The 24,338-nt window shown below is 43.9% G+C and overlaps 1 protein-coding gene across 2 annotated transcripts; it reads left to right on the forward strand.

The window, feature by feature from the left end:
- The first annotated feature begins 423 nt into the window (after positions 1-423).
- On the forward strand, positions 424-20,980 carry ZNF180 (zinc finger protein 180). Of its 2 annotated transcripts, none has more exons than XM_011367978.2 (5): positions 424-2,776; positions 3,172-3,261; positions 12,084-12,158; positions 15,840-15,966; positions 17,062-17,183. In XM_011367978.2, exons 1-5 carry the CDS (start codon positions 2,675-2,677, stop codon positions 17,103-17,105), a joined length of 438 nt encoding a protein of 145 aa, XP_011366280.1. In that variant the 5' UTR covers positions 424-2,674; the 3' UTR covers positions 17,106-17,183. The 2 variants fall into 2 exon arrangements, with proteins under 2 accessions (XP_011366280.1, XP_023391116.1); XM_023535348.1 differs by having other exon boundaries at positions 436-2,776; positions 17,087-20,980.
- Positions 20,981-24,338: the final 3,358 nt, after the last annotated feature.

A 24,338-nucleotide genomic window follows, 5' to 3' on the forward strand; every position in this document is an offset into this window, starting at 1 on the left:
ACAAACTCGGACACGCACAGTCCAGCCCCCAGGCGGGACCCAGATCCCGGCGCCCCACGTCCATCTCCCTGGAGGTGTTGACACTCCGCCTCATCGTCACACGCGCCACCGAGGCTTCTGGGACTTGTAGTTCCGTCTCGCCGAGCCCAAACGCACTTCCGGGTTCGGCCAGAAGCGCGGCCATTGTCCCCCGCGCGGACGCTTGCTGTCGCCGTGCATCTCGGCCTTTCAGCGGTTAACCCGAGCGGCCTTGCGGATGCTGAGTCGGGGAGGGAGCCGAACTAGCATAGTCCGAGTCTGTCGTGGGCAGAATCAGGGCAGGGGGGTTGCCTCACGGAGCTCGTCCTGCCACAGCGCTGCCGGACGCTGGCTGGGGCAGGCCCGGCCTGGGCGGCAAGGCCGTGGGCGCCCAGGTTGGTGAGGGGCGGGGCGTCGCTGGGTGCGCCGTGCGCGCATGCGCAGGTTCTAGGAGGGAAGCTGGGGCTAGGTGTGTGAGTAGGCAATCCAGGGTCTGCGCGAGTGGTTCTTCAGCCCTTGGTTGCCAAAATTGCTGGAGATTTGGATGCAGCCGCCAATTCTGGGACTGTGCTCTGCGCGCGTGCGCGGGTTCTTGGTCAGGTGCTTTTGTCTAGGTCCCGAAGATGCCCAGATTGGTAGAAGACAGTGGGACATTTGCACGGGTGTGCGAGGGACCCTGAGGACCCCGCGTCTCCATCCGAGGCTGGACCTGTTTAGTGTTGGTCCAGAGGACCACTTGGTCGACAAGTTGCAGATTCTCCTGAACGAGAGGGACTGTGTCATTGTCCCTATGCTCTCAGCAGGTGTTTGAGTAGGAAGCACCGGGTGGGAAGTGAGATTCTGGGTCGTTGGCTCTGGGACTTTGTAGCAGACACTGCTCTCCTGGCAGACCTGAGGGCGCCCCGGGTAGTGGAGAGACCCGGTGGGAGTTGCAGATTCTTGCCCCAGAAGAGGCAGTGCTGCTTTAGCGACCCTCAGTGGGATGGGTGATGGACTAGACTCCCAGCTTGAAGGAGGGACAGAGCGCTCCCTGCGTACTCTGGGGGTGTCTGAATGAGAAGCAGAAAGTCGGACTGGTAATCCTGCGACCCAAGTAGTATTGTGCAGAGCCCTGGCTATCAGGTTTGCTGGAGATGCTGGCTTGGATGTACAGAATCAGCTCCCTGGGAGGACAGAGCTGCAACAGCTGCCATTGAATGGACGGTTGCTGGGGGAGGAAGCAGGATGCTGCCGGCATGATTATGAAGCAGGTGTTCCAGAACCACTCTACTTGCAGGCATTAGCGTGTGCAGGTTGTTAGAGGGACAGAGTCTGGGCTGCAGATTTGGGGCTGCATGCAGCATGGCACTAGGTGCTCACGTTTGCGCAGGAAGAAGCGGAAGGTCCCAGTTCCTGTGAGAGCTGGTCTGTCATAGTCGTGACAATCCCCAGGCAAGAGTGCTCTACTCCTGGGGCTGATTCCGGAGCTCTGTGCCCATGCTACTGTTTGGGTGTTCTGATGTTTTGGTGGCAAGCAGGCAGTGGACACATGCGAACCCTCACAGAGGCTTGCGGGTGCTTTTCGTATCAGATAAATTGAGGCACAGAATGGGAAATACAGATTCTTGTCTTAAGAGCAGGGACTTCACAAGACTCACAGGCTGGGGGAGGGCCCAGGTCCTGGATGCAGGTTCTCGGCATGAGCCTACTCTGTGTATACCGGCAAGAATAGGTAACCTGGATGTCCCCTGTGCAGTGGCTGCTGGAGTAGAGGCCTAGGGGTCCTAGTTTGGAGCTGTAGGTTCTGGTTTTGGAGGCGCCTGGGCTGCTCCATCTGCACTCTGCACATGTGCTGGCATTTGGACAGAATGGGGAGGCATGAGTAGGCCTGGGACCCTGGTACTGCCTGAGGCTGGATGCCCAGGTGGGTGTGGGCTGCACCACGTCTCTCCATGCACACGCATGGGTGTTTGGGTAAGAAGCCAGAGGCCGAGGTGGGTATTCAGACACCGCATGCTGGAGTCTTTGTGTAGATGGTGCCCCAGTCACAGCATGATGATGCTCAGGGTGGTAGAAAGGCAGGATCTCCTTGCGCCGCAGGTGCCTAGGAAGATGTTTGGGCGGGAATGTGGGCAGGTGCGGCCCAAGTAGGGGCTGTGGAGGTTGGTGGAGGAAACGTGTGGGTTCAGGGTACAGCTGCACTGTGACTCACACTATACCGGTTGAGGGAGAACCCATTGGGGGTGAGGGGTGCGTAAGAGGGAGAGATAGGGTAGGGGTGGCGCGCGCAGTGTGGGATTTGCCGGGGGCTGTACTAGTTCAGACTCGGAAACACCTTGTTGATACAAAGACAACTGAGGTGCACATTCTGGGCAGGGCAGGGGCCGGACTGTGCTGGCATTTGTTGGGAGGCACCCGGTGCCACGCCAGTGCCAATTCAGGCCTGAGGACACCCAGGTGGGTGGAGGGACCAGGTCAGCACTGCAGATTCAGGGCCCAGGAACGTTTGGGGTAGGAGTCTGGGCTGGCGCTGTTGTGATAGGGGCCGGTCGATCCCAGAATGGTGAAGGGACCAAGGCCTGCGTGCAGCTGAGCTCTGTGCATGTGATTGGCTATTTGAGCGGGAGGTGGAGGCAATCGGTGACAGGTTGCTGGAGGGTCGGGCCAGGTGAATGGAATGGTTGGATCCTGGGTGGGACTGCGTCACTCCCTGCATTTAGTCAAGGAGTCTGATTTGGAGCCATCGATCCCAGAGCCCAGCTGCTGGCCCGAGGAAGAGGTGCTGGTTTCAGGTCGGGGATGAATGGGTGCACGGTAGGATGTCTTTGATGTGCTGGGCGTTTGTGGGGGTTCCAGATAGGGAGAAACTGGTTTGTACTGCAGATTTGGGGGGTGGGCAAAGGCTGTGTTTGGGTGTGAGGTGGGCTTACAGGTATGAGGTTTGGAGGCCGAAGATTATGGAGGAACCAGGATGGCGATGCAGAGTGTTGACTTGGGAGAGGGACCAAGGGACTCTAGATGCATGCACAGCTATTCGGGCTGGAATCTGGGCAGGAACCTCTGGAAGCACACTTGCAGTGGGATGTGCATCCTGGAAGCAGATAATAATCCAGGGGGGTCATGCCGCACTGGGCCTCGACGAGGATGCTGTGCTCAGGGCTTCTCTCCTTGCAGCTCAGGACCTCAGCCCCCTGCCTGTGCCTGGAGGAGAGGATGGAAGAGCGGGAAGAGAAGCCCCCAGGGCCTCTGAAGGCTTGCACGCAGGTGAGTGAGCTTCCCTTCCTGGGAGACCCAGAGCTCGCTCCCACCCAGGCCACACGGCCCAACCCCCCCGGGCCTGGGAGGCTGTCTCAGCTTTCTTTGCAGTGTTTGGAGGCATTTGGTCCCTCCTAACCAGCAGGCTTCTGACAGACACTGTGCATTTAATGCATCTCCTCACCTGTTTAACCCAGATGATGCTCTCTGGGGGGAATCTGGCATTCTGCATCAAAAGGCCTGAGGGTACGGATTCCCCTTGGGCCAGCAGCTCACGGCTTCGCTAGAGTGAGCGATTGCAAAGCATGATTGAGAACCTGCAGTGCGAAATCAGAGGTCACTGAGTTACAGTAAGAACGTGAAATTTGGTAAGACCACAGATTTCCTACAGATGTTCTTTGAAAACATTTACTTTCTTAACAATGTTAATTTGGGATTTCACCTTCCCCTTCCTGAAGCCACTGAGGGAAGAGCTGGGTAGCCGTCTGCAGTTGAGGGAGGGCTCCCAGCTGTGGGGTGTCACAGCCTGAGTAAGGTGAGGAGGGCGTCCAAGAGTGGGAACATCAGTGAACAAGCGGGGTGAGGAAGGCGGCATTGGGAGTCAGAGCCCAAGTGGGATGAGGTAAGTGTCCATATGGGGTGACAGGGCCAGAGCAAGTGAGAAGGGCATCCTCACATCCGCAGAGGGGATGCCCCGGCATGGGCAGCCCAAGTACAACGAGGGTGTCCATGCAAAGAATGGACCAGCATGGGTGTCAGGGCCAGAGCAGGGCGACATGCGCTCCATGCTGGGAGTGATGACGCATCCCGGTGTGGCGTGTCACAGCCTGAGCAGGTCGAGGGCAGCCACGCCTGAGGGCGTGGTGTGGAGTGTCACAGCCCGACAGGATATGTGGGGCATCCACACTGGGGCCAGGTCCAGGGGGTGTGAGAGCGAGTCCGTGAGAAGAGGCGCTTGGCCGGCAGGATCAGAACTGAAGCAGGGCGAGGCGGCCCCTTGGCAGAAGGTGGCCTTCCATGGGGCCACAGAGCCCAGGTGGGCCAAGGAGCACCTGTGTGGGAGAGGGGTTGGCAGTGGGGATGGGAGATTAGTTACTTACAGGGGGGTTGATCAGATAGGTAAACGTAACGGGTCGTGGGAGCCAGGGCTGTCACAGGCAGGGAAAGAGAGAATGCTGGAATGAACTGTGTGGTGGTCAGTAGGCGTCGGAGGTACTGATGCAGCTCATGGTTTTCAGTATGTGTGGGTGTAGAAATACGTGGAAGTGCGTGCATGTGCGTGTGTGTACATGCACACACACACACATGCACACGCCCGTATTCCCTATCTCCATTCATTCTGAGGTCCTGGGAGCAGTGAAATTCCGATACCAATTTGCACACTTGGGCCCAGATTTCAACTTCTAAATGCATGCCACAAGCTTTGGGATTTACCATTAGTGGATATTAGTGTTCAACTTTTTGCTGTTACAAATAGCACTGCTATAAATGTTTTTGTTTATGCTTCCATGTACACATGCACAAGAGTTTTCAAGGGAGTTAATGCAAGTATAAATTTACATTCACATCTTTATCAAAACTACAGACACAGCGTGTTTTGATATGACCATTGGTATTCTACCTTAAGCTAGTAACTTTGGGTGTTTTCTGGGACTCTTAATGGTCTTTTGGCCATTTTCTTGTATGTTATACAACTGAATTAGCAATCTGTCTATTATAATTTTTACTTCCATCTCATGTGTACTGGTTGCCTAACCAGTGTAATGCCATGTGCGAGGCGGCAGAGAGAAAGACGACTTTGTTTTCACAGACAGAAAGGTATGCCGTGTATATTCCAAAGCTACATAAGAAAAGCAAAAACATTTTCTTCCTTGTATTAGTTATCTGTGGTTGCATACTCCCCAAATTAGCAGCTTAAAGCAACCAACATTTAGTATCTCACACAATTTCTGAGTGTCAGGTTCTGTGAGCAGCTTCCCTGGACGTTTCTGGAGCTGAGGGTCTCTGATGAGGGTCCAGTGTTGGGGGCCAGGCCGTTGCCGTCAGAAGGAGGACCCACTTGCAAACTCATCTGGCTGTTGGTGAGAGGCCTCGGTCCCACACCACGTAGACCTTGCAGCTGGTCTCTCCCAGAGCACGTGATCTGGGACAAAGGGGTCTGAGGAGGGGACAGGGAGCCCTTAATTGCATACAACCAAGATGGAAGCCACAGTGTCTTTTATCTGATTTGAGAAGTGACACACCATCACGTCCTCTGTCATCTGTTAGTCACACAGATCCTACTCTGGTGCCAGGTGGGCCAAGACTATGTAAGGGTGTGACTACCAAGAGGCGGGGTCATTGAGGGCCATCTTGGGGGCCGGCTACTATGCTTCTCAAACCGAACGTACTCTGGTTAATTTTAATCGTTCAGAAGATGCAGAGGTATGTTGTTGTGATCTGATGATTGTTCATTAGAGCTCCAGCAGGGAGAGAAATAAGGGAACCAAGGTCTTGACTTTGAATGAGAGACATGAGTCCAGTGAACCCACCTGGGAACAAACTGTACTGGGACACCACCTGAGAGATTTCAGTGACACACACCTGGAAGCAACTGGGCCGGGGGGAGGGCGGGGGGCACAGGGAAGCCTTGAGGCGACTCTGAGCCCTGTCTGCCTTTGGGGGCTGAGACCAAAAATCCCACCGAGGGCATGGTAGAGGCTCGCCTGTCCCCTGTCGGTCTTAACATTCAGAGCTGGGCAGGTCATTGGTAAGTCAGTGACCCCATGGCGGAGGGTCTGTTATGTATTTTTGAGGAAAGGGAGAATTATTCATAGCTGATGGTGTGGGACCAGAGAGAGTTTTCTTGTGCATTAAAACTAGAGAGACTGGTCAGGAGCATCTCTGAGAAAATCAGGCAGGGGAGTTGGTTTCTCCCCTCTCAAATCAATAATTAAGAAACTTCGAGTTCCTGTGTGTCATATCCTTTGAGCTGAAATGCGAGCCCTGCCCTTTGCCCCCCACCTGCCCCCCAATAAGGGAAATAAACACACCCAGGAAGGAAAAGCCTCCTGCCATGATGCCTATTAGAGTTCACATTCTGACCCTCTCCAGGATAAAGGGTTTCCAGCCAGCTCGCTCCGGGAGCTGAGTTCAGGCATCGTTGTGTGATTGGATCTGAAGCTTCGTTTTGCCCCAAGAAGCTCCCAAGGCGGGGTGGTGTATTTGGTCAGTTCTGTTCACCGGTGAGCAAATAGCAGTGTCCTAGATCTGATTCAACCATGGGCTCACTATGAAGGGGACAGGTTACTCCATGACAATTCTGCTTGTCTCTGTTCCTCTGCTCTGGGTCACACGTGGTTCCACCCATGTCACAAAGAGAAGTTATCTTCTGCCTATAACTCTTTTCTGTGTGGAAGTCAGCAGTCTGATTCCTGTTCCAGTTTTGTAAAGTACGCAAAGGAAAAGGAGGATGTACCTTCATTACAGGGAGAGGTGACCATTGAAAAAAAGGACAATTTTAAAATGCTCCAGAAGTGATACTAAGTGAAATAAGCCAGACACAGAAAGACAGATACTGCATGATCTTTCTTAGACGTGGAATCTAAAATAGTCAAACTCATAAAAACAGAGTAGAGCGTGGGCTGCCAGTTGCTGGGCGAGAGGGGACATGGCATGGGAGAGATGTTAGTCAAAGGGTCAAGTAAATTCTGGGGATCTAATGTACAGCGTGGCGACAAAAGTTAACACTGCTGTACTGTGTGCTTGAAATTTGCTAAGAGAGTTGGTCTTAAGTGTTGTCACCATGCAAAAAAATCGTAAGGTGATGGATGTGTTAATTAGCTCAATGTATATCAAAACATCACATTATACACTTTAAATATATACAAATTTTATTTGTCAAGTATATCTCCATAAAGCTGTAAAATAAATAAATGTCGACAGTGTGTTGGAGAGGAATGCTCCAGAACGTACAGAAGTAGGGTAGGGGTAAAGACTTTTTATTCCATTTCTATATCCCAACAATGCACATACTCTAGCCTTGTTAAATTCAGGTAACTCACGTTGTGCTCCCACTCAGTCTTGAGGAGAATCCACAGTTGAAAAATATACAGTTCCTTACAGTATAGAATCCATGACCCAGAGAAGAGGTATCTAGAGGTAGAAATAATCTGAGGAGAATGATTTTACTGGAATAGTAAGGGGCCAACAGAAACAGCTAAGAAATCCTAAGGGAAGAAGAGATGAGACTTTGTGCTGTCTGGGAAGACTTCATGGAAGAAGTGGCATTTGATCTGGGCCTTGAATGAACAGGCAGATTTGAGCAGGGGCAGTGGGAAGGGGAGGCAATCAGTGCGTGGACCGTCTGGTGAACGCCATGGGCTTAAATGAGTTTACTAAACTTTATTACCATTAATTTCTGTGTCAGTGAAATGGACATCACCTCTTTCTTCAGAGAAGTTTAGATAATCGTGTGAGATATTCTGTGTTGAAGCATTCTTTGTATTATATGTGAAGTGTAGATGTGTGTGTGTGCTCACACACTTCTGTGACAAGATGGTTTTTGAGCATTTTGTTTTGAGAGTTAGTTGGGAGTAGGTTCTGGATGCTGATGCTTTGAATTTTCTGAAAAGGAAGGGCGCCCAATGAGGTCCCTTCTAGCTGGAGGAGCGACTTGAGCTCAGCAATGATTTGGTGCCTTTGGGGACCACAGGGACAAATGCCAAGGTTCAGGTAGCACATCCCATATCCCTTCTCTCGGCGGTGGTTTTACTGTCCACACACATTTATGAAGTGCCTATGGTGTGTTGATACTGACTTAAGCCCAGCGAAACCACAGAATCCACGCTAGTGGAAGGTGAATAAAAAAGCAAAGGGACATGTGTGATGCTAAGAAACAGAAAGATAAAATGATAGAATCGACCACTTGCGTGGGGGCAGGTTACGACTTTTGATGCAGAGTTGACTGTGAGCAGAACTCATCTCCCTTTTGTTTTCCCTGTGAAAACTTTTAAACTAAAAGGCGTTGAACACGGTTTCGTTTAAAGAGAAGATGCACCTATGTTTCCCAAGTAAAATCGTTTTAGCAATTGTAGATAAGGAACATTTTGGAGTTTTCTTTCTACTGAGTACCTACTGGGTTAGAAACATTGCGTTTTGTTTCTAACGTGGTTCTTGGCATCGTTTCTCAGCTGATCTTAGGTGTTTCAAAACAAAACAGAAAAAACTAAATGAGTGGTAATAATTTAAACTACAGTCTAGTGTTCGCAGTTTTCCCTTCTTGACAAAATTCTCATTTCCCAGGCATTTTTAAAATTATAAGATGAGTTACCTTCTGGCCCTAAATTATTAGAATTCAACATCAACCAAGAAAAGACATGTCTGGCATGATCGCGCGTAAGGAATTTGATTTCTCTTTGTAGCAGGTTTCCACGATATGGTTGAATCCATTAGCAGATTGGGGTCGAACAGCACTCCTCACCCAGCATGTGTGTGTGTGTGTGTGGGTGTGTGGGTGTGCGCGCGCGCACGCGCACGCGTGCATGTATGTTTGTGTGTATGTGTGTGTCTGTGTGTAGGCTTCCCTGCACCAACAAGCGATTCTCTGGCACTAGCAGGGTATCCGGGAATTCAACCCAATTCTAATACTGTCTACCTGGAGGTAGAATTAGATTTCATGGATAAAGAGCTCAATCTCATAAGATCGCCCTCCACTTCAGACACCTGTCACAAGTCCACGTCATTACCTGTGCTCGTAACAACTGGCAGTGAACCGGAGGTTCCCGTGATCCCCACCTTGGGTTTAATTAATTTGTTAGCACAGCTTACAGAGCTCAGGAAAACCGTTTACTCACTGGATTATCGATTTACTACAAAGGATATTAAAGTATATGAATCAACACCCAGATGAAGAGATCCATAGAGTGAGGTCCTGAATGAAGGAGTTCTGTCCTCATGGAGCTTGGGCCCAGTATGGTGACACATGGAATTATTCTGGCTCCCCAGTGTGGAAGTCCTCCCCCCAAAAGGACTGAGGAATTGTCCTTTGGGGATTTTATGGAGGCTTTATTATGTAATCACTGGCCATTGATGACTGGTTCAACCTCAGGCCTCTCTCTCCCCCTGCAAATTGAGGTGGGACCGAAAGTTCCAATTGTCACCGCATTAGCATAACAAGAGAGGACATTCCAAGGAGCTGTATGCCAGGAACTGTGGATGAAAACCAAATATATCTGGGAAATATGTTTTGGTCATCTGAATGACCAAATATATATATTTCTTATAATACACAGTATCGCAAGGGTCAAAACTTGTGGCTTTCTTGAACCATCTAGTTTTGTCGTTATTTTGACATCGTGCATTTTGATTTATTGTTTTTTTTTCTTTGGCATTGGAGCTTTGTAATTTCCACGCAGACATTTTAAGGCGGGCCACATAGTAGCTAAGCTTTCCCACTGGGCTTCCTTTGTGTGCAGCTTCGGCTCTTTGTGTGCAGCTTCGGCTCTTTGCATTCTCTGTGTTAACCTCAGTACCTGCTAGGAAATATGGAGAGGCCTTTTTAGGGTTGGAAAAATCTTTTCCAACTTTAAACACATTAATGCTAGCCATTTTTAATAATCGTTCCCAATGTAATAGTGAAATTTTCTCTAGGTTGATAAAGGGGGGAAATTGGCACATCTGTGAAAAGTAAAATACAGTTGACCCTTATGCAACAAAGAGTTTGAACTTCATGGGTCCGCTTATATGTGAATTTTTTTCAATTAATATCTCTTCACGATTGGGAGCCCGTGGCTGCAGAGGGCCAACTGGATGCATTGATCTATGCTATTTTATACAGGGGACTTGAGCATCCTCAGATTTTGATAACCAGAACCAGTCCCATGTGAATTCCAAGGGACAGCCTAAGTTTTGGGGGTGTCAAAAGTTATATGTGGATTTTCAACTGCACAAGGGTTAGCACCTCAAACCCCTATGTAATTAAAGGGTCAGTAATTGTTTGTTTCCTTTTAGTTCAGAATACAGGGACTCTTATCAACAGTACTTGCTTTTCAGTATTTGAATATTTAAAAAGGAGCAAAGAGTACTTGAATGAACTGTCATTTGACAGGTTGAGTTATTGTACTCTGTAGAAAAAGACTTCAAGAAACTAAAGGAATTATCTTGTTTCAAAGGAATTATCTTGTTTCAAAGGAATTTTTCAAGAGGGAAACATTTTTGCTGGTTTCTGATTAACTAAGGAAAACGTCATTTAAAAATAGATACAGTATTAAAACATAAACAGTGAACTTGTTCCTTAATTCCACCTCTCCAAAAAACAACTGCTTTTAATGCTTGTCCTTCCTGGCTTTTCTGTTATGTTTATATTCTATAAAAACCTATTCATATTTGATAGGCTGTTCTTAATTTTTCATTCAACAATGTATTATAAGCATCTTTCTGTTATATGTATCGGGTCATGCAAATCTCTCTTCTCTTGGCTGCTAAATAGTATTCGGTTACCTGGATGAAGCATAATTTATTTAACCAGGCACTTACTAATAGATGTTTCATCTCCTGTTTTTACTGGGATAATATAACCCTTAATGAATTTGCTTGTACATACATCTAAGTGTACTTTATATTATTTTCTAAGGAAATACCTACAGGTAGACTTACTGGATATTACATTATATATTTTTAAATATTTTCATTAAAGACAAAAATAAAAGCAAAAAATGTCTTTAAAAACTGACAAAATCTGAATAAATTCTATACTTGAGTTAAAAATATTGTACCAATATCAGTTTTCTAGTTTTGACAGTGTACTGTGGTTGTGTATGATACCATCATTGGGGGAAGCTGGGCGAAGGGCACATAGGAATTCCTTTCTATTTTTACAACTTCTTGTGAGTCTTAAACTATTTCAGAATATTACTAAAAATAGATTACCAGTCCAGGAAGTTTGTATCACCTTAAACTTCCACCAAGAGTGTATGAAGCTCTTGACCAGTGGGCCACCATCGGGGGAGTTGTCAGCAGCAGGAGGAAGAAACACTCTCATATGGTCAGGATTTTGGTTACATGAGCTTGAGCAAATCAGTAAATATAAAGCGGTTAATGGGAGCCAGAGAAGGAAGGTACAAATATGGAAGACAGAAAAGGTAGAATAAAATGTGTCAAGTTGCATTTGGAGGTATCAGTGTGAGTCTATGGTCTCTAATATATAGAGATAAATAATTATAGAAATGCAGATTTGATTCTATCTGATTTAGAGAAGTGAGCATCTTTTTGTACATTCACTGGCCATTTTATTTCTTCATAGTTGAGTTGCATTGCATTTTCCTTTATCCACTTTTCTTTTGAGGCTCCTTTTTTCTTACTGATTTGGAAGAAGTCTTAACAGTATAGATTCTCACTGACGGTGCCTTTATCGGTGGCTCTTTTTGCCAAACATTTTATGAAATTGATTTGTCAATCTTTTCCTTTATCATTCTTTGGTCATGCTCTATTCCATCCTATTTAATTACAATTCCGAGCTCCAGGAATTCAGGAAGGGCTCAGCTGGACAGTTCTTTCCTTCAGCATAGTACCTGGTGTCACTGACTCAGCTCCATTCATCTGGTAGCCAGGCTGGCCTGGAAGGTCCACAGCGACCTCATGCCTGTGTCTGAGGCTTCAGGGCCCCTCCATCTCTCCCCTCTCCCTTTCAACATGGCTGGCTTGTGCTTACCAGTGGGGGAGCATAGAAGTTTGGTTGGCGAGATGCATTAAGACAGGTGGTATGTCAAATGCTGTTCCACTCACGATGAGAGTTTTGAGCTGTGACTTAGCTCCCTTTATTTTCCTCTTTCTCTTCTGTTTTGCCCTCTCAGAGCTCTCTCCTTCCTCAAGAGATTATCATCAAGGTCGAGAGAGAAGATGCTGGGTCACTGGCCGTCCCATCCCAGGTGAGTTGGACGCGGCTCTTTACATTGAGAAATGTGCGTGGCTGATTGGTAGCATAAGCCAAATCGAAGCGAGCTGGGAAGTGAGTCAAAAGTGAGGAATGGAGAGAAGAGTGGACCACTTTTACGAGAAATCTGCTTATCATGTGAAGGACTGGAGAGATCATAGCTGCAAGGGAATTGGAGGTTGAGGGTCTTTTTCTTAAAAGGACCGAAAAGATTTGACTATTTAAGTGGTAGCGGGAAGGAGTTAGTGGAGAAAAACAAGTTAAGAGTCTGGAGAGACGTGATAAAACTAAAAGGTGGAGTCCTCGATGATTGCCAGGGGAATTCACTCAAACCATGCGTGACTCAACTGGCTCTGTACAGGAAGAGGGAAGAATGAGGCTGAGGGAGTTATGCGAAGGCTCAGATTGGTCGCTGTGAACAGTCAGATGAAGTTACCTGTTGGGCATGAGTGTGGGATTGGAATGGAGATGTGCGACAAGGGTGGAGAAGGCTTAAAACAGTAATTTTGGATTATGGGAGAACAGGCTGCTCCAGGAGATATATCAGGGCCTCTGGTGGCTCTGAAAAGATCATTCCAAGACAGTGACCACTAACTGATAACTCTCTTCAGCTGTTTTTGTGGGTTTTCCCCCCGGGGCATTTTGTAACCTGCTTTCAGAATGGCAGATTGACATTCAGTTTAGTTTTTGTAGCCAGGTGCATTCAATGGAAGTCCCATAGGACTAGGTAATATCTGGGAGAAATTTTGAATGTATCAAATAGAAAAGTTAAAATGAATGATCCATGGACTCTGAACTGAATAATTAAGGTGGAAAGGATGCAGAAGACACTTACTAGAAAGGAAAAGAATATAGACTGGTAGGTAGAAATAGTGGACATTTCAATAGAGTAATAGCCCCAAACCATCATAGGATGAGAAGGGTAAAGGAAGTAATTAAGCAAGTAAAGCAATCTGGTGTTGTAATAAAAAAATATAATCTGATATAATCAGGTGGGCGGTTCTGTATGGATGGTTCAAGAGGTGGAGTACTTTATGTTAAATCTAGGGTCCCACCCTGAGAGCGGGGTGCTGAAGAGTTATTCTAGGGTCTGGGGGTTGGGCTAGTCATAATGAATTGATGACTGAGAACAGCCTCTGATGTCAGACTTGACGTTACATCCCAGCCACTGACATTAGTCACATCTGTTAATTTCGCCAGACTTCTAGTTCTGCATCTGAAGAATGGTGCTACTAATAGATTTTTATCACAGGGACCTTGTGAGAATTAAACGAATGAAAGTTTGTTACATGGATAGCACACTGCCTGACGCCACACAGTAAGTGCTTTGGTAAAGTCAGGTGTTATATTGTCATCAGAGAACTCTACAAATGTATGCTATAGACAGTGGAAGAAAAAATAACACAAGTTCTCAAATCGGAGGTAGGTATTATAGGTCTTCAGTGGATGGGGAGGTTGTTCAAGAGGTTGGTAGGATGCAGCTCCAAGAAGTGAGGTAAATGGCATGCATTTCAGTGTAACTGGGAGGACTCGACTCATACCTTCCCCTTTGATGCCGAGCCCTCTAGGATGGGAGGGTGTGACCGCCCTGAGCCTGTGAGGACTGCAGAGGACATAGTCCACAGGAGGAGGGTAGGTTTCCATGAATACAGGGATGTAGAGGGACTATCTGATGAGGATGTTGAAGCTGTAGGATTTCATTATTATAGCAGATGAGTTCCTGAGGGCATAGTTGAAGGGTTTGGGAAGGAATTTGGAGGAGTGGAGAATTTGTGACAAGTGAGAGGAAGAAGAGAATAAATGGGGATAGATGTTTGAAAAACTAATGTCCATATGTTGAAGGGTGTGTGATAGGTCCTGTGAGATTCAGTTGAGAGGAGAAGGATTAACTCAATTTGGACCAGAATTATTTTGATATATTATAAAGTTTATTGATACTATTGATTTATGTATTGAAATAATTTACCAAATGTACATTTAGTGTCTACTAAACACCAACACTATGCTAAACACTGGTGTTACAGTTGCAAAGTCTAAATACCTTGTACCTGCCTTCACGGATTGTAACCTAGTGACTAAGGACCATTGCGCAAATGATAAGAAAGTGGGGCGAGTCTTACCATAGCAGGCCATGGAACTTTGAGAACAAATAGCCGGGGTGGAGTGGGAAGAGCAGTCACTAACCTAGTCTAGTATTGTTTATTTGATATTTAAGCAAGCTTGATATAGAAGGTACCTACATTAAATAGCAAAGAGGCATATTTACTAAAAGGAAGCATGGATTCAAGGTTGAAAACAGTACCGATAAATCCATGTTCACCACAGGTTGCAGTTTGCAAATGACATTTCTCAATCTCATTTTGAGCTAATCATGAAAAACTGAAGAGATTTTCGTTGGAATTGATGGGCCCTAACGTAGAAAAATGCAGGTGCAGCGGTCTTTTGCATGGAGTGTCGTGGGACTCATAGACCTTGTGTCCTATTCACAAACCAGAGCTTAATAACACCTGATGTTTAAGAAGCCTAGTGGCAAGTGGCTTTCGACTTCTCTGGCTTTCGTTGCCTTCGGGTAAGGACAGATCACCTCAGCACTTCTATTTTGGATCGGAATTCCTGCCCAAGAATCTTGGAAACAGGTCTGTGCTGTTTATAGGAGGCAGTCCCTTTTATATGGCAGCAATGACAGTGAGTCTCTCTTAAAGGCCCTACGAGTGTAGCTCTTGAGTGTGGACCACATAGAACTGTCATCTGCAGACTAAGAGTTCAGGATAAAGGTCACATTGAACGTCACTTCATTTTTCAGGGTTTTTAGACCTAATAATCCTAATAATAATTGCCAGCCTTTATTTTTTGTTCAGTAAACTCTGCTAATGGCTTTTCATATATTTTCATAATTTATTCACTCAGCAACCCAATGAGCCGGGCATGATTAAGCCTAGTAAATAGAAATAGAATAAACTCACCATTAAAACCCAGATTGTCAGATTAGATATATTTTTTAAAAATTCAGATTTACACTCTTTATAGGTAAGAAAACCCTTTTTCCTTCCAAAGGCAGTGCTCTTAATCCATACTTCTTTAAGGTCCACATTTCGTCTTTCAGCAAAGTAAAGCCTGTGGGCCAAATCTGGCTTGCTACCAATTTTTGTAAGTAAAATTTATTGCAATAAAGCCACACCCATTTGTCTATATATTTACTGTGGCTGCTATATTGCTACAGCAGCAGAGCTGTAGTTGTAATAGACCATATAGTTTCAAAGCCTAAATATTTACATTTTGGCCTTTGACAGAAGAAGTTTACTGATCCTGGTTTTGTTAGTTTCTTGGGAATTTAAAGGGAATTCCTAAGTAGGGATTCTATATTCACCAGAGCAAAAATTGGAGTAATTGGAATAAGCATTTTCTTTAAGGTGATCAGGAGAGAAAATTTATATTAGTTCTTACCTGGTGTTCCTCTGTGGGGTTACAAAAATAGGTCCAGTATCCAAAACCCAAAGGGCTCACCTAGAAGACACCTGTAACCCTTGACTAGAATCCTTTGAACACTGGCTGTCTCAGGACAATTTCCAGGCCATTGGGTTTTCTTTCTTCCATCTGTCAAACTTTTCTTTCTCTATGAACATTGGAAGGAAATGATGCCCAGCTGATATGATCAGGAATGTGTGTCCTGTTTTAGGAAGGAGTGAACTTCAAAATTGTGACTGTGGACTTCACTCGGGAGGAAGAGCGCACTTTGAAGCATGTTCAGAGGACCCTGGACAGAGGTGTGATCCTGGAGAACCACAAGGACTTGGTATCTTGGGGTAAGAATACGGTCCCCTTTAAAGAAGTCTGTATATTGAAATTATTTCTCGTTTCTGTTGACTAAGAGTCATGGAGTTCAAAGATAAGGTTGACTTTGGGCACACATAGATTGTGTTTGTGCTTTTTTTCCCTAGCGAAGATTTAATTTTTAATTTGTAGGGTAGAAAAGGTACAGTTTCCTGGGGTTGAGCTTGTTCAGACTTCATGGTCCCTAAAGGCTAAAAACCGGGAACAAATTCTGCAGTAATTGTCTTTTGCCTCCAGCCCAAACACCCAAAGTCCAGTATCTTTCCCTATCAGCTTTTCAAACCAGACACAATTTCCTAGTTGGAGCAAGGGGATGAGTATAAAAGAACTTCCTAACACACAGATCCATGTGAGAAACAGACACATAGAAGTCATATATAGAAGGTTGATTGAAAAATCCCCGTAGGGCATGCCACATTTTTCTTCATTTCTCACCTCCTAGTTACCTTTCTACATCACAACTTTTCCAGGTACTCTCCACTGATTGACTCAGCAGCCACCCAGGCTTCTGCTTCTGAGCTAACCTCCATTCTTTCTCACTCAAAATCACAGGAATCCATGGGGCCACATTAGCCCCTGAGACATTTAGGAAATTCTGGAATAACAGTGCCCCCAGTCTTTCTCCTAGTTCACAATTGTAGTTTGCCCATGTCTTCCCGACATAGACTGCTAGCAAGTTGCATGCCTCCAGAAATTCCGAGAAATGTAGACACTAATCTCCGTTTCAGTGAACATGTGTTTAGCACTAAAGAGGGTGGAAAGGACCCTTTATTTCTTTGCTAAGGATTTCAAAGTAGTTCTGCATAGATGATCTTATTTTGGAATACAGAGTTTAGATTTGCCATCTGAAATCTTACATGTTTAGTAAAACTAAGATTAAATTGTTTTATTTTAATGCCCTGTTATACTATTGGGTTGTGGTAATTTTCTTCTTACTGCTTCATCCCACTCCACCCTTTTTGCTTTCTCAACCCAGTTTATGATAGCTGAAAACAAGCCCACATCTATTTTGTATACATTCTTGTCAGCTTTCTTGTACTCTTCCAGTGCTAACGTTTTTTGTCTAGGATGTCTTATTTTTCTTTTTTCCAGACTCAGCAACTGCATTTGAAAGAAGAGAATCGACATCAAAGCAGAGCATTTTTGATGACGAACCACCTTGTGGAGTGAAGACAGAAAGGTTGACGAGAGATGATCCTTGGTTATCTTCATGTGAAGAAGTTTGGGTTTGTAAGGACCGGTTGGAGAGGCAACAGGAAAAACAAGAGAGACTTTTGAAGAAAGTAGCATTCACTCAAAAGAACGCTGTTACTCATGAAAGAGTCTGCAAAAGTGAAGTTGAGGAGAAGAATGGTCTGAATTCCAGTCTCCTTTCACCTCAGATGATACCCATAAGAAATCATTTTCATAAATGTGCCTCACATGTAAAAAAATTACATCGTAATTCTGTTGTGAACAGTCATGAGATGATTAATGACAGTGAGAAACTATATGAAAATAATGACTGTAGAAAACCCCCCCAGAGTGTTCACTTTATTCAATTTACAAGAACTCAAACAGAAGACAAATCTTATGGATTTAGCAACAATATTCAATCTTTTAGCCATAGGACACCCCTAAATATGCATGAGAAAATACATGCAAGAGGAAAACCCTTTGATTTTAAGGAATGTGGGCAAGTTTTGAACCACAGCGTATCCCGTAGTGAACAACAGGGAATCCCTGTTGAAAAGAGTCAATATAAGTACAGTAAAACCTCCCAGAGTTCATCCCTTGTGCAAAACATGAGAAATTCTGAAGAGAAACCCTTTGAATGTAACCAGTGCGGGAAATCCTTCAGCTGGAGCTCTCATCTTGTTGCGCATCAGAGAACTCATACAGGAGAGAAACCTTATGAATGTAACGAATGTGGGAAATCCTTCAGCCGGAGCTCTCACCTTGTTTCTCATCAGAGGACTCATACTGGAGAGAAACCTTATAGATGTAATCAGTGTGGGAAATCCTTTAGCCAGAGCTATGTCCTTGTTGTGCATCAGAGAACTCATACTGGAGAGAAGCCTTATGAGTGCAATCAGTGTGGAAAGTCATTCAGGCAGAGCTACAAACTTATTGCACATCAAAGAACTCATACTGGAGAGAAGCCCTATGAATGTAATCAGTGTGGGAAATCGTTTATCCAGAGCTATAAACTTATTGCACATCAAAGAATTCATACTGGAGAAAAACCCTATGAATGTAATCAGTGTGGAAAGTCCTTTAGTCAGAGTTATAAGCTCGTTGCCCATCAGAGAACTCACACAGGAGAGAAACCCTTTGAATGTAATCAGTGTGGAAAGTCCTTCAGCTGGAGCTCTCAGCTTGTCGCACATCAAAGAACTCACACAGGAGAGAAACCCTATGAATGTAACGAGTGTGGGAAATCTTTCAACCGCAGTTCTCACCTTGTTATGCATCAGAGAACTCACACAGGAGAAAAACCCTATGAATGTAATCAATGTGGGAAGTCCTTCAGCCAGAGTTACGTTCTTGTTGTTCATCAGAGAACTCATACTGGAGAAAAGCCCTATGAATGCAATCAGTGCGGGAAATCCTTCAGGCAGAGTTCATGCCTTACTCAACATCAGAGAACTCATACTGGAGAGAAACCGTATGAATGCAGTCAATGTGGAAAAACATTCAGCTTGAGTGCTCGACTTATTGTACATCAAAGAACACATACTGGGGAGAAACCCTTTACATGTCATCAGTGTGGGAAGGCTTTCATTAATAGCTCTAAACTTATTAGGCATCAGGCAACTCATACTGAAGAGAAACCCTATGAATGTAACTAATTTGGAAGATTTTCAGCCAGAACGTATTCCTTCCTCCCCTCTCCTTCTCTTTCTTTTAGAAGCGAGCACTTGTATTGGAAAGAACTAGTATAAAAATTGGGAAAGTTTTCAGTTAACCCTCTGTTGTTGTGTATCTGGAAATTTGTTCTGGAGAAAAAAGAGGGGGACTATGGATTACATATTTTACTTAGCAATTTCACATACAGAATCAAACTTAACTCTTATGACACATTGCCAACAACAACAACAAAATAATAAATATTGGCACTTTTCCTTGCAGAAAGCACTCAGACCTGATTCTGAGAGAATTACCATAAAACAGACAACATGCTCTGGAGTGATGGCCAGTGAGGTAGATCTCTTTTCCAATAAAGAGTAAATGAGAATGCAAACACTAGTAGGTTTGTTTTTGAGGTTGACCAATTGCTGTAGTTATTAGGAATTAAGCTTAAAAACAGTATTTTAGTGTATCATCTTACAATATGATTTCCCCTCTAGCTACTTTATATCCTCTCTCATACAGCACTTTCTCTTACATGTGAAGATTTTGTAAAAATTAGGAAAATGGCTATGATATAAAGGAAAATGCAGAATATAGAACATTTATTTCTAGAACCATTGTGATAAGGTAGTTGTGTACAGATCAGAATTGAAAGGAATTCTAGGTGTATCTATTTGATTTTTAGATTTATGCCTGGTTACCTTCTTTTGAAATGTATAATGTTTTGACATAATAAATGATATGAGTAAAAATTAGTTAAAAACAAAAAGAAAAACACAAAGATTTTCTTCTCCTTTGACTCTTTAAGAAAGACTGGACAGTCAGATAGCCAGGATTCCTCAGGGTTCTGAGATTTCTGTTTGGGTAGTATGATTAGGTTACTCTGTAAAACTTAGATCCCCAGGAATATTCTTCATTGAAAATAAAATATTTCCGTGGGAATTTGGAACTGGAAATCTAAGCCAAAAGGGTTTCGATATGAGGAACTAAGAATGCATGGGCAGTGTAAGAGCCAAATTGGCTTTTTTCTTCTTTTTTTCATATATCCAAAGCAGTGTAAAGGAGCTCTGTTTTTAAGGTGTTTTTTTTTTTCCCCTCCATTCCTGTAGATTGTCTTTTTTCTCTGGGAAATCTTCCCTAATGTAAGAGTTTTCTGAGTGGGAAGGCACTGCCCTGGCTAAAAATGCTCATTACCTAAATTAAACTTGCAAGAAAGTCTTTGGTGAGGTAAGACTTGTAGCTTCTCATTAATTTTTTTTTTTTTTTTTTTTTTTTTTTTTTTTTAAGATTTGGTTCACATGTCTTTCTGGCTTTGCCCCTGAATCATGAATTCTAATTCTGTGGGTTATGAACCCAAAACCTCTGATTCCAGAGAGTTAATAAATAATAGTTTGAGAGTTTAACTGAGAGACCAGATAATAGAGGTAGATTCCCAGGAGAAAGAAAAAGCTAAAATGATATCTTATAGGGGATGGTCACCCTTGTAAAATCCTGTCCCCATGAGATGACCCTAAGTGGATCCATCTCTATGGAGATTAAGCCGGAGAGTACAGCACACCTGAAGTGACAACTTCTGGAGGGACAAGTTTTGATGGCTGCAAAACTGGCTCCCCACCTCAAGAGACTCTTCACTCAGTCCGTGAGTGCACAGATGGAGGACTAGCAAGGGTTCTCCATGCATTGCCTTTTTGAGAACAACATAAATTGTGGAAACTAATTTAGCAATGGGACCTATTAGGCTCTTTTCTTCACGGTTATAGGTGAAATCGATGCCACTGCTAGGTACAAGCACATGATTTTCACTGGGCATGTCGAATCTTACTTTGAAGGCAAGAAGCCATGAATTCACAAATAAGTATAAAGACAGATGGGCTAAGAAGGAGGGCTCAGAAGATTTCAAGTTTGGGAAGTGGTATATTGCAAAGTAATCTTTTTGGTAAATGTTAAATATTTCATTGAAAATGTGAAACTGACAAAACTACAAAAAATTTTTGAAGTGTGTGCATGCGTGTGTGTGTGCGCGTGTGTGTGCGTGTGTTCCTGACCAGATTGAATATGTGAGGCATCAGTGTGCACCAAGTCGTAAGTATTATATGCTCGCCAAGTGTTTTGAATAAGATAGATTCAATAAATAAACAAAAATGTTAATTTCTATCATTTGCTCAATAACTTCCTATTGTGGGAAAGATACTCTCTTTTAACCAAACGATGGTCAACCAAAAATGAGAAGTTAGAGTGACAACATGCTAAAAATATGTAATTAAACTTCTGAAACTAGATTCACTGTCATTGCAACTTTCAATATGCCACACAGCAGTGTTAGCTATAGCCGTCATGTGTTTTCCCACACTCCTGCTCAGTCTTTACCCCTTTTGCACCCTTTCCACGTATTTCGTGGTTTTATGTTTCAGCTTATTCCCAGGCTTGACAAAGCAAAATAGGCTTTTATCGAAGTTTTTGAGAGATTTCAGTAAAGAGGAGGGGAGACCCAGCCTTTTAAAGGTAATACTTTTTTCATATATGCCTTTTGCATTCGGTAATTTCTTCTGGATTTTGTACTTAACATCATCTATTCTGTGTGTCTTACTTAATATACTTGACAAGACCAGTTAATCTTAGGTAAGCCTTTAGAACTTTATCTTGAAAACTCAGTATTTTTCCAATTTGTTGATAGAGGCTGCACATGGACTCAGTTTCCCTTTAGAAGACTTGATGGATCATGTCAGTAAGTGTTCTCTTGCTCTTTATAAACTGTAGCAGCCTGGGTTCTGAGTGGGAAAGCACATGAGCCAGCTATAGCAAATTGATTCAGGAAAAGGGGTTTGTCAAAAGGCTATTAGGCGGCTCCAGGAATTGGCAAGGAAGACCATGTTCACGGCTTATAGACAGATGCAACTGCCCGAACTACACTGCAGCTTTTGAGAGTTTAGTTATGTTCTCACAGTTCTTCACAATATATTAAGCTCCTTAATATATCTGCATTGATTTATTCTGATTCCAAGCCTGGGACGATCCTAGTCTGGTAAATCCTAGGCTTTGCCTGCAACTTGCTATGTGGGACGTTGGGAAGCCGTGGCCACTGGTGCCTGGTATTTTGTGGAGAGTCCATCCTGGTAGGTAGGGTGGGCTCTACCTTCCACTCATACTAATTCTATGGGCCGTTTGTGACTCAGAAAAGCGACACACATTGCAAAAAAGAAAAAAAAGTTTCCAGTATAGCCCACCCCTTTTGCCTAGTCCCTATGTCAACATTTTCTTCACTTTCTACGCTTTCACTTGTTTAAATATGTACATGTAGCCTCCTTAACATAGCTGTCTTTTACAGATGAAAACATGGGTACTCTCATCCCCACAAAGGTATAACCCAGAGTCGTACCTTGTATCCATTTCCAAGTCTAGGATCACTGTGTGTTGGCCACTCCTTTTCTTGTGAAAAAATCCTAATATGAAAAGATGTTTTAGATACTAGGCATTAAAAAAAAAAAAAAAGATCGTAAAACCAGGTCAAATTACCAAGCTAATGTTCAGTAACTTTGGTTGTTGCCAGTAGATACTCAAAAGCTTTCTAAAACCACTTTTGTGAAACCATCAAGTTGGTGACATAATTTTTATTGCCGAGGATAATTTAATTCTTACTTGGATTCATCTGGGGTCTAACTAAAATGAAGACTTTTATAGACTTTGCAGTGAAAACAGTATTGTTACATTTAAAAATGTCACTTTTGGCATTAGCCAAGTAGATCTTCATCTAGAACAGTAATGTTGGATTTTCTGTCCTGTGGACAATGTGGTATTGATTTGTGTTCCACTGAGGCTAGCATTTAGTGGACATAGGCTGACAAATTGGATTGATAAAACTTTTCGTAGTATTTACCTCACCTGTCTGGGCTCTCTAACATCTGTGTTCTATTGAATGATGATTCTGAGGTCATGACAATCTTCATGATCATTTCCTCTCTTCTTCAGGGAGGATTCCTGGAATTTAGCTGTTGGGTCAAGTCCATGAAGCTTGGCTATTCCTCTTGGATGTTGTACCTCTTTGTTGCCCAGGTTCTACTAGTTCATTCTCTGGCAGTGTTTGTTCGGGCCTGGATTGTTGATATCTCTGCCTTTCCTTGACTGCACCACAGATCCAAGAGGGTAATTCTTATGACCATAAACTCCTCCTCTTGTTCTGTATTTGATTTATCCACATTTTTTCTCCACCATTACTTGCTTTGTGAAATGACAAGGACTGTACAACCCCTGCAGGACATTTTGTGGCAGGCTGGAACTTGCTATGGGTGATTTTTCTGTACTTTTGAAAAACTTCAAGGACACGCCATTAACCTGGGTTGATAATTCACTTTTTAAAAATAATTATATATAGAATGTCATCAAAAGTAGAATGTGCTGAATTTTTGGAGTGGTGATTAGATTATAAAAGAACCAAAGCTATAGAAAAACCAGAGGAGATTTTTTTTTCTAATGAAATCTCAAAGCCACTTATCTGTATTCTCTGATATTACGATGTACTGATTGTATGAGGATTCCATCATTGGCACTGCTGTACTCTCGGCTTTAGTATTTCTTTCTGTTGCCCTGGGGCAGAGAGAGTTAAAATGTCTTTTTGTAATCTGGTGCTTTAATTAGACACTGCTGATAGCATTGATCATCTAGATCTGTATACAATACAGCCAATTTCAAAATGTGTCCCCAAGAAGTTGGACTCCCCTCCCTGGGTGTTGTAGCCTGTGCCTGCACATGAGGGTCTGATTATGGCTCCTACGTCCAAATGAGAAGATGGGATGACTACTGTGTTTGGGGCATGTTCTGTTATTGCTGGATAAAGTCCAATTGCGTTTCTTTTAGAAAAGGAAAACTAAAGTTTCTGGCTTTGAAAGAAACTAAAAAAGTGGGGGGTTGTGTGTATATAAAATACAAAAAGGGCACAAAAAACACAGAAAAAATTTTTAAAAAAAAAACACAGACACAGAGAAAAAGAAAAAAGCACAAAAAGTGCCCCCAAAAACGCAGAACACCCTCGGGGGGCACATAAGAGGGAGACACAATATACACACAACAAAAATAGAAAAAAAAGCGCTCCGGTGAGTAGCTTATCTTAAGGCAGAAAAATAGAAATGGGCTCATAATATCTTACAGGTAATAGATAAAAACACTTTCAGAGATAGTTGGGTGCTGTTACATAGATCTCAGAGGCCACTGACCCAGTGGAATTCCTACCAACTGGCAGGAACACTTAGAGCATTGAGAAACCATTAGTCATGGAAAGCAGGACCAAGGTGGGTCTAAACAGAGCCGTGGGTTCTTTGTGAGATGCAGTATCGAGAGTGCTAAAGAAAGGCACTGTCTTAGTCTGTTCAGGCTGCTATAACAAAAATACCATAGACTAGGTGGCTTAAACAAGCAACATCAAGGCACCAGCAGATTGGATGTCTGATGAGGACCCACTTCCTGGTTATTACATGGCCATCTTGCTGTGCCCTTACATGGCATGAGTCAAGAGAGATCT

This window comes from Pteropus vampyrus, unplaced genomic scaffold, assembly GCF_000151845.1.
Source record: "Pteropus vampyrus isolate Shadow unplaced genomic scaffold, Pvam_2.0 Scaffold138, whole genome shotgun sequence".
In the NCBI taxonomy this organism is placed as follows: Eukaryota; Metazoa; Chordata; class Mammalia; order Chiroptera; family Pteropodidae; genus Pteropus; species Pteropus vampyrus.

Bases quoted from the DNA above. Each gene is read 5' to 3' on its own strand.
- ZNF180 (XM_023535348.1), top strand. From the start codon at position 2,675: ATGGTTGGATCCTGGGTGGGACTGCGTCACTCCCTGCATTTAGTCAAG. The intron at 3,262-12,083 runs GTGAGTGAGCTT...TTGCCCTCTCAG, and splicing joins CTCTGAAGGCTTGCACGCAG to AGCTCTCTCCTTCCTCAAGA. The intron at 15,967-17,086 runs GTAAGAATACGG...TCTTTTTTCCAG, and splicing joins CAAGGACTTGGTATCTTGGG to ACTCAGCAACTGCATTTGAA.